We start from the raw sequence: 10,666 nt of genomic DNA, 5'->3' as shown, positions 1-10,666 counted from the left end.
AGAGGGGCCCTAAGATCGAACCCTGGGGAACACCTGACTTGACATCATGTATGTCACTAAGGGATCCCTCAACCTTAACCAATTGCTTCCTACCAGAAATGAAACTTTTTAACCAATTGAGAACCCTGCCTTGAATCCCAATGTCATGAAGTCTATTCAACAATAGGCCATGATCTACATGATCAAAGGCCTTGGCAAATTCAAGATACACAACATCAACTGACTCATGTCTCTCTAGTTCCTCAATAACCTGCTCAATATGTTCAATCAGTTGGGTATGTTTACGAACTAAAGCATCGCCATGAGAAAGCCAAGTAAAAGCATGATGCAACAAAAGGGACTCTGAAAGTCACGACAAGTTGCGACAGACATGGGATGGGCCCACTAAGTGCAACCATCCTCTTCTCTGTACACAATACTATGCTCCTCCTGAATACACAGCAGTCTACGACTTACTCTCTCCATGTCAACACTATTCATTTCTTAGCTAGTCTTAAGTTTCACTAAGTCTCGTGTCTTGTTCTCGTTGAACTTGATTCGAGCAATACAGGTAACCGTGCTAAAATGTGCTCGGAACCCATGCTGGCTAGGAGGAAACACTTCATGAATATCAAGAAATTCAACATGGTCTTCTCAAACACCTTCGCAATATTCGAAGTGAGAGAAATCGCCTTATAATTACTGGGGAGCGACTTATCTCCCCATTTAAAGATTGGAACATAGTGAGCTACCTTCAGAGAAGAGGGGAACTTGCCATGGTCCAAGATGCAACGCATCAAGTACGAGAAAACAGGAGCAAGAACCTGTGAGTATCTCATCAGAAACTGAGATGTCACACCATCAGGACCAGGAGAACTTGAAAGCCTCAAGTCCTCGATGGCCGCTATAGCATCTTGATCTGTAACTATGAGATCACATCAAATTGCCCAATTTGACTAACCTTGTCAATCTCAACAGCCTCGTCATTAGAATAATGAGCTGTTGCTTCTGAACTCAGTGGGGTTGAAAACGCAATGGAGAACTGATCTCCAAGTATGTTAGCCATAGCCTCTACATTCCTAATAGCTTCTCCATCAACCTCAAAGGGCCCAACAGGGTGTTTTATTTTTCTCTTAGAGTTCGCATAAAAGGCTCCTAGCAAAAAAGTAAAAAGACTGGAGAAAGATTTCAGTTCTACCTTAAGAAAAGGCATAAAAAAGTGTCACCAATTGCATCAAAAATTGTAGTAAGCTTAGAGTCACCACCTAAAGAATTAATAACCTCATCTATTTGACCTCTCTTGTCGGATTGACGGTAGCTGCAAGAGTAGGGACTCAATTTCGGGACATCCCGTATGTACAAACAAACTAAACAATCAGTACCACTACTACCCACTCTATGTTAGGGTTCTCACTTAGCTTTCTATACCTGAAGCCTTAGCAATCCTTGTCGATTCTGATTTGAATGAATCCAGCCCTGCTTAGAGGGTCTGGTACACTTTGGAAAATCTCGAGAAAAACTTCTGAGTAGCACGAAAAGGGTCCCCGGTTTGATTCTCTCTTTTCAATACGAATCTTTTAGACGCAATTTCGCATCCACAAATAGAGAACCAAGTTTATTGGAAAAATTGGACCAGGGATTGTCTAGCTTTGCTGAAAAAACGAGGCTCAACCATGACCTATTCTACACTCTATATCTTACAGAGTAGTTCATGGCTCAACCCTCTGGCCCTAACATCCACCATTACCACTAATATCGTTAGTTCCCCATCCATCAATGCTTCATATGCTTGAAGAACGAGGATGTTGATATATGTACCGTTATAGCCCATTCTTTGTATTGGAGCATTGTGTTTTTTCACATTCTTTGAAGGTCCGAACGCTGCCATAATTTGTGCTTGAATTCATTTGGATGGTCCATGTGGAACATCTAATGTTGATGATCTTCTTAAAGCAACAACAATCGGAGATCAAAGCTCAATTGAACTTGGAATTTGAAAACTTGAGGCTGCCTTGGGGAATTGCTCTGCTTTAAAAAACGTCAAGTTTTGTTTTTAAGTCCGTTTGGTGATCTTACATTGATGGAATCCTTTTGATAGCCAACGCAAACTTTTTAAATTAGCCTGACCATTTTACGTTGCTTCTGCCAGAAAATAAGTTATTCACAATAACGATTGTCCAAGTGAAACAGGCCGTTAACAAATTAGTGTTTATCAAATTCCCCCTCCCCTTTTGAGGCATAATCTAGCTTTCCTTTTAGTGCTTGGATTTGACTGCAATTGATACCATTGGGATTAGCAGAGTTTGTCATTTTTTCAAATTGGCCGATTTTGTGAAATATCATGACTTTTACCCTTTCCATGAAATTTGCCTCAATCACCATTTTGAGGAAAAAACTACCTCTCTACCTTTTTGACGTTGTTCTCAATGAATTCATGAGTATGGGTCGAATTTGAATGTCAAATTGATTATTGCAACTGTTTGTGAAGTCTATTTTGTGTGTTATCAATATATTTTGAGTTGATAAATTCAACCTTTTGATAAAATATTTAGGGACTCTTGTTTGCGTGTAAGTACTTATCTAGCTGTCAATTTAAATCGAGCGCATTATCCTTTTCTAATTCTCGGGAAAAAAATACACCATTCCTTAGCAAACAAGACGACTACCTACGATCACTGAAAAGGAATTGTTTGCTAACAAAGTCAATTGCAAGGACTAAAAACACCTAAATAGTATTTGAAATGCATCTTTATAAGAGATGCCTTATTCTAGGCGACATATTTGAATTTTTTTGACTACCGACTGATTTGTTAATGGGACTTTCCTACCTCTATTCAGACTCAGTAAAATGAGAATATTTTGAAAAACTTAACCTATCATTTAAAAGATCATCGGAGGACACCTTATTTTTAGGACAATTCATGTAGGGCAATTTGCCTAAGCTACCACATATTAAATAACAGAATAGCGTGACTATTTTCCGTCAATATTTGATGTACTTTTTTCGTCATGAACCTTACCTGTCATCCAATTTAGTTAATCCCATTTGCATGCTGGCCAATACTACCTATAATTAATCCCCAAAAAGCAAGTATTTTGGACATATGGAAAGCAAGGGGCATGTTTGAGTAATATTTATTTGCTCTTTGGTTGAATCTTTTGTCATGACAGTGCCTTTGTTCAATGAAAAAGTGGAAATCAAATACCTTTTTTCCTCTTTCCTACCTTTAAGATAGTTTTTGGTTGTTTTCATTCTATAATAGATAGAAGGAGAACAAAAATTGCTAAAATCCCCTTCAAACCAGAAAGGGAAAACTAGATCACCCCCTCATTATCCTTAGTGGTAATTGTTTGTGCTCCTAATGTTTATAAAGCAGATTTTTTTGAAAGTTATGATAGCTGTTTTTGCACGTAGCATAAAATCATACGCGTTTTTATCCCCATGATCTAGAATTTCTTAAAATAATCATGACATCAAAGATGTCATTTTCTGATGCATCAGGTCACAAGAGTAAGATAAATGGCTATCTGTAATCTCTGTGTCCACTCTAAGTTGCCCAGCTGCAATTATCCAGGTACCATCATACTTTTTTTTTAATACGTACTAGAGTTACCTAGTGCCAGTAAAATATATTTCATCTACTGATTTGACCTCGCCTTATCATAAACGAAGGAAACTGTCATGTGGATGCAAGCTCCTCTATTTATCGAAAGGTTTTGGCATGGTCCATTTTTGTCAAAAACTCGTAACCCATCACTGAAAAGTAGTAAACAAACTTGTTGAGATAATGAAAAGAGACCTCGTGGTTGCCCAATGCCTTGTACAAATATGAAACTACAATAGACCAGTCCAACGAGTTTTTGTTTGGTACACTCGCCGTCCCTGCTTAGCCTGCCCAAGTAATCAGCGCGGAAACCATGAGCCTCCAAAACTCCATTAGACCAGAGGCACGCTTCAGTGGACTCGAAATCAAATGCACAATACTGCTGAAGGAGCAAAGTGTCAATAAGGGCCCTTATTTGCAACGTCAGACAGACCAAACAAAACGGGAAGAGGTGGGTTGTATGGTAGATTGCTAAACAAACTACTCGTAACATGCCATAAAATTGATTTCCTTTCCGGACATTATGTGACCCGGGTCACTAATTTTATTTCAATGATTTTGATAAAATTAGTCGTATGTAGACAACACAAACGCACTATAATTCAATGAAGAGGAATCGGGCAGCTCAGCCCTTTATTTGGCAGAGGCTGAGTCACAAAGCGCTCTCTGAAGTACAGATTGTAATCCAAATTTTGTGCAGGGTAAGAGCATCGAATAAAAAACATGGAAGTTGAAAGCAGCGCCTCCTCAATCAGAAACCATACCCTAAAACAGCCGTTCAGCTGTCACCCATTCGTTCTGAAAACGAGTCCGTCTGGCTAGTTCGCATCGCACTCTTTAGGCCTTGCTTTCTCTATGCATACGGTAAGAGGCCTATGTGGAAGCAATTCTAAATGTCCTTTTGCCAAATTATGCGGCCAAAGTTTGCCCCTGCGTGGGAGCCAACTAATGGCGAAACTTGAAGATTACGATTTAACTCCACAACTGAATCAAAAAATATGTATGAATGCATTTTCCCATGGGATTTAGGTTGATCCAACACTATTCAATCAACCCAGATAGCCAGGCTTCCAGGGATTCACATCGCTTCATTAGCCATTGTATCGGGATTACTAATTGGTATTGGCCTTGAATCATCCAATTAATGGCCAGAGCCTGACGAGCTCATTAGCTCAAGGTTCCAGGACACATCGGCCCATGAGAATGAAGCAACAGCAGTTAGAAAATGAGAAGAATCCTCCTCCGATCAGAGGAGTTCGAGGACCCGAGAATTAGTGCGGACTGTATGTATTTCATGATTGTGTTCAAAAAGATTCCCCCGGTCTGACGTTGAGAGGAAATTCAGTCTCTTCCGGCGTTGTTTGTAGGGATTCCAAGCTGAAACTTTTGCTGAGAAGAGGCATGCCCAAAGCACTTCGAACCAACTGAGGCGAGCTGGACACTGAAATGGAAAAGAAACAAGATCAACACTACCATTCAAAATCGTAGGTGCACTCGTTGACGATCGGGCTCAATAATCGAACTAGCTCAATAGTCCCAAGGGTGGGGAGAGATAGAGGGGGAGGAAGCGACTGACTGACACATCAGTCTGTTTCGTTGGTGGAAAAAACATTTATTTGCGGTCTCCTTGTTCAATCTTGGCTTTGAGTAATAGTTAGAAAGTACCAGAGATCCGTGAAAAAGTCTCGAGGGCAGGAGGAGGGACCTTCAGAATCGAGACGAGCCTTGATGGCTGAGATTCCCGAAATTCCCAGAAATCCTGGACAAGTACTCGCAATGACGGCCTTTTTTACTTGGACTGGCGTGTCCTTGAAACAGTATTAGTTACGAACAAGGGAGCACTTGTTGACCACATCAGAGAAGTCTTTTATGATTGAGAATGGTTTTTTGAATATCGAAGAAGACAAAGTGTCCCGAAAGTAGTCTTTTACTAATCTTTGCGCCCTTTTCACTCCATATGAGAGAGCAAATATCACTTTTGCCAGTGGTCCAAACAACATGGGGAAGGAAGTAAAATCAAGCTTTTTTTATTTGTCATATGTAGATGAAATGATTAAGCTAAAGAAGTGTTCTTAGTTCAAATCCCATTCAGTCTCTTTTTTAGCGAAAGTAAGACAACATTTCCGACACATTCTTGATATCCGACTTAAAAGTGTATGAATCCGAGTTACTCAAATGTCGTCTCTAAAATCCATTTAATCAAAATTATTACCATTTAGGCCCCTTGAATGTCGTTGATAATGAAAGTTCTGGGCTAGCACTTACTACTTACGAAATGCGTCCATAATTCTGCCACGAGTATTACTTGCTTTCTGCTTTGTTTGTCATTGCTTTCCATTTATTTAATGCAGCCAAAGTGCCTTGATTAATTTGGTTAGCTCTCAAGTCAAAGGGCCTGAAAGGATACTACACTAGCGTTATAATTCGTTAGTTGTATTTGTTACGGTTCTCATTATAAAGAGTATTTTGATTGCACCTAGCCTGTTCAAAATACAATAAAGCTTCTTGAAGTTTTCATAGCTCAATCGATCAATCTATTTCTATATCAATGAAAACTTTTCCACAGATTGGAGGGGAACAGTTTTTGAGTTGGAACATTTTTCGTTTTTCAACTCTGAACATCACGTTGGCCTTCTTGGAAATGTTTGAAAACTTGGCAGTCTGTCTAAGTTGAAGGATCAAACAAAGGTTTCCAAGTCTTCGAAGGAAATTCAATCCCTCCCTAGTTTTTGAGACGGTCTCGATTCTGTTCGATTTACGGTCGTATCTCTGTCTGTCTCATTTTCTTCAAAAATATACCAGCCCCGTTAGATTCTAGACTAAAGGCAAAACATGCTAAACAAACAGTCCCTTTATTCTATTATGTGCCTCAGTTTTATTTCTTTGTTCAATTTTCCCTATTTTGTTTCCCTCTACATGCTCATGTTTCAGAAGTGGAAAAAACTGTTCAGTGGTGCTTCAGGATAATGTTTATAGAATTCTGTTGATGAAAGAGAGGGTTCATAATTGAAACATGCACTCGAATTGTATCGTTCCCTGCGTGACTAAAGGTCTCCTTGTTTCTAGGATAACAAGAATAATCTTGCATAAGCAATTGTAAAATGTAAAGGCAATTTGACAACTGATTACACATTTCGAGAGCATTATAAAGTTTATAACCAAATTAGACGTAAAAGTGGGGACTTATTGGTGACACGGTTTTGGGATGAAATTGAGCGTTAACCAAGAAAACTTGCGCTACAATCAAATCAGTGGTTTGGCCGTAGCTGAGATAAAGATCATTTTCCGACTACTTCAAGAAAGGGTAATGCAATGATAAATTGCTAAAAAGATATGTGCAACCTATCAAAATCCCATTTCACATATGTGGGAATTGAACTATCGAAAGAAATGCTTCGAAACTTGGCCTGTCTCAAGTATCTTCCTGATGAAACCGGTACATCAAGTTCAGACCGTGAAAGGAGCTGGATATCTTTGACAATATGGACAACAAACATAGCTGTTGTCTGAGGAACTCTTAACACCATGGTTAAAATTTTTGCTATATCATCGATCAAGCCTTTAATAATCCAAATTAATAAATCAATGGCGAAGGGAGAGTACCCAGATAAGCTGAAACTCGCCAAAAACGCTCCCCTTTGTTTATCTGGAGACATTTGGATTTCGATGACTACAGCCCAATTTGCTTACCTAGTACATGCAGCCAAGCCTACGTTAGTGTCTTTAGCAACTCTGAGCAACTGTTTCCCCATTTGGCAAGAACCTTCATGACAAATAGCCAATTTGTCTTGAGGATGAAAGGAATGGCAACTTTGTTGCCGTGCCAGGGAGGTCAAGTTTTCCCAGGATCTGAAGATGGCCTCTAGTCAATTGCAGCATATCAATGGTCATTCAATGTGTTATTTGCTGTTGAGTTTTTCTAGTTGTGTTTTTCTAGTTGTCGAAAGGTTCCTTCATGGTTGCTCAACCCCTCTCTCATTACTTCCATAGCACAACCATTCTATGTACGCTAGAGAAGTGAAGGGAAAACACATAGCTGACGTCATTTATGGAGCAAAACTCTAGATAAAATTCCTAACCAAACTGCACCGTGTAGATATTTAGTTTGTCTTAGATTTCAATTTGCCGGCTTCTTGAAGCGAGGAGTATTCTGATGTTATTGCAGTGACAGAATCACATACAAAATGGTGTTTGTTGTCGATTTTTGTAACACAATTGACTCTGTTGATTATTGAAAATTCAATTGGATCAAGGTGCAAGTCAGTTGTGACGTTTGTTTAAGATCTCCCTCCACAAAATGACTAAAACCAGGGTAGCGCTCTCCATTTTTCCTTAATTATTTTTTTTGAAATTCACATGGCCAGTACCTGTGATGAGGCTCTTGGGCAAATTGATCTAAAGATAACCCTAAAATAGACGCTTTACATGTTGGAGTATCTGTGAGTACATTTAGAAAGTCATGGACATTGCACAAAATGAATTAAACCATGGAAGACAGGCTGTCTTAGACAGCCCGTGAAATTCAGGGCTTTGAGGACGTCGAAAAAGGCAAAGGCAGGGAAGCCAATGTTTATAAGGAAAAGAGGGCAGTCAACCAGAAGTTGAATTCAAAGACAAATAACATTGTTAAGTTGAGAAGGCCTATCAATGATTCAAAAATTTAGAGGACTCTTTTCTTTATTGTGATAATCTAATTTAGGCTCAAATAGCCTAAACTTACTTCCAAACAAAGGTAAAATGCATTGTTTTTTTTTGTTAAAGCACATAGGCTAAGTACTTTAAGAATTGTTGAAATGGACCGATCGCAGTCCCTTGGAACTTTTTTCTTCCAACGAAGGTTCATCATCAATGTGTTTGGGCTAAAACTTATTTGAATCGGTGCATTTTGGATGCACGGTAGATTCTAATTTCTTTGGGGAAAAATAGCAAGTGGTACACAAACAGAATTGAGTAACACACTCATATAGCCACAGGAATAGGTATTCATGGCTTATTAAAAAAAGAGCATAGTACAGAACAAAAAGTAATGGTCACATCAAAAGTTTTATGTTGGTCCATGGACAACGGTACACTGGACATGTTTGACGCCGCCAAATATACCCCAATAGTATAACGGAAAATTTAGAAACTATTGAACTGAACCTCCCGACCAGAAATTGAAAAAATCTTAGTCACGTTATCCAAGCAACGCAGATTTACTTACCATAGACGATCAAAATTATAGGGATGAACTTGACAAGTATTACGCTGTAGCTTAAGGATGTTGTACATATAAGAATTCTCGTCACCCATTTTTTCATGATTCAAATTTTCAGTTGTCCAAGTTGAGGTTAAGCTAAACGGGTGCTACAACATGAATGAACAAAGAAATTTGACTTGGTGAATAAAAATTACGAGTGAGATGAATTCGTTTCAAGTTCCAAAATATATTTGATGTCAGTGTTTCCCAGAAACATCCAAGCACTCCTTGACAGCGAGTGGAAGGTGTTTTAACCACTACTGAGCGATAAAGAGCCAACTATTGCACGATCCTTGAATTTCAATGACAATAATCTTGAATTATAAACCGTTCCATAAGTGAAAACTGGAGCGTGATGGCTGGAAAGGGTCAGCAGTAGCCTCTTTGAAAGGATGGAGGGTAAAAAACGATCCAAGGTAAGGCTTAAATCACCGTCTTAGTCCCGTTTCTTAATGAGATCAAGGCCTACCGAGGTATCCGACGACAATTGGAAATACCTCCAGTTAAATTGAGACCTCCGTGGTTGGTCACGCAAATCAGCTCACAGAAAGATATTGTTAGCGCACCAAAAAGTTAAAATTTGCACGCCTAATGTAGATTGGCACACGCACGACAAAAAAAAAACCTAACAAGTACTCAATTTAGGAGCGAAAGGTTCTCATACAATGCAGGAAAACTGTAATCAGTTAGCTGATGTTTTGTTCCGGACAATGGCCAAATGTGCCCGAATACTTCCTGGAAAAATACGAGCTCATTTAATCACCATTAACGACTTACTGACGATGATCAATCCTCTCATTTCTTGTAAACTTTGACTCTCTCTCACTCAAGAAGTGCTATTACCAAACAAAAAGAGAAGTGAGCCAAATTTTTGGTTTGCCAAAACAATATTTGGTTTGCTTGTTATGGTTTGTGTGTCAATGGATGGTATACCCCTATTTAGTTAGATGTGCCCGTTTATAGCTTGATTTGCCTCTATTTGGTTTGGTGTGCTCCTCTATAACTTTCTGTGCCGCTTTGCATTTCGGTGTGTTAATCAAAAACTTTGGTGTGCCGTTTTTTGCTTTTCGTGCACCGATTTTTAGTCACTCTTTTCGTTTTCCAGTGTTTCTCGGAAATGATCTGTTAGACGTTATTCTCCACCGATTAGTTGGCGATGCTACTTTTTTAAACTTGACCTAAACTAATCAAACCTAACCTAACCCTACCTAACCTAACCCAACCTAACCTAACCCGATATTAATAACCCTAATTGTCTCTATCTAACACTTTTAACACTTGGTCACAAATTTTAAAAATGACCACCGCCAACTAATCGGTGGAGAATAACGTTTATCGAATGATCTTCTCGTGCTTTCCAGGGAAATATAATTTCGTAGGAAAAATTGAAACTCTGGCGACATAGGGTACTGGGAGACGCGAAAGGCAAGGTGGCAGCCAACAAGGTTTGTCAAGTGAACGCGTTCATGAACAACAGACGTTATTCCATGGAGTAAAATCGGAGACAGCATGCCCAGCCAAACTGCACCCTGCATGCACTGAAGTTTGACATTTGGTTCTTTTTAAATGCTTGTCTAGGCAAACAGCATTGTGGTATTGAGCCAATTTGGTAGTGCGTTCACTGATTAATACCAAACATGCTCATTTTTTTTTGATTTGGTTTTTCACGGGCTTTTCTAACCGCTACAGGGAATGTAATCCCCAGTACTCTTAAAATGAAAGGTTATAATTCGTCTATTTATTACCTTTCAATTTTTATATGATATTTGGTCTACCAACGAATTTGAGTTGGCAGACCGAGCTAGTCCTTGAATGTAGGGTTGATCTGGTATGCTATCAAAAA

At 39.1% G+C, this 10,666-nt stretch overlaps 1 protein-coding gene across 1 annotated transcript in view; it reads right to left on the bottom strand.

Annotated features, from left to right (window-relative positions):
* Window positions 1-4,855: 4,855 nt before the first annotated feature.
* Window positions 4,856-10,666, bottom strand: part of LOC131890870 (epoxide hydrolase 4-like) — a 19,990-nt gene continuing 14,179 nt past the window's right edge. The window contains exon 8 of the mRNA XM_059240310.1: window positions 4,856-5,025. Within this exon, the coding sequence (XP_059096293.1) occupies window positions 4,889-5,025 (137 nt within the window). The 3' untranslated portion in view covers window positions 4,856-4,888. The remainder of the gene's footprint in view (window positions 5,026-10,666) is intronic.

This window comes from Tigriopus californicus, chromosome 11 (genome assembly GCF_007210705.1).
Source record: "Tigriopus californicus strain San Diego chromosome 11, Tcal_SD_v2.1, whole genome shotgun sequence".
Taxonomy (NCBI): domain Eukaryota; kingdom Metazoa; phylum Arthropoda; class Copepoda; order Harpacticoida; family Harpacticidae; genus Tigriopus; species Tigriopus californicus.
Note: the sequence above shows the minus strand (reverse complement) of the source record. Positions and strands in the feature narration are given on the sequence as shown.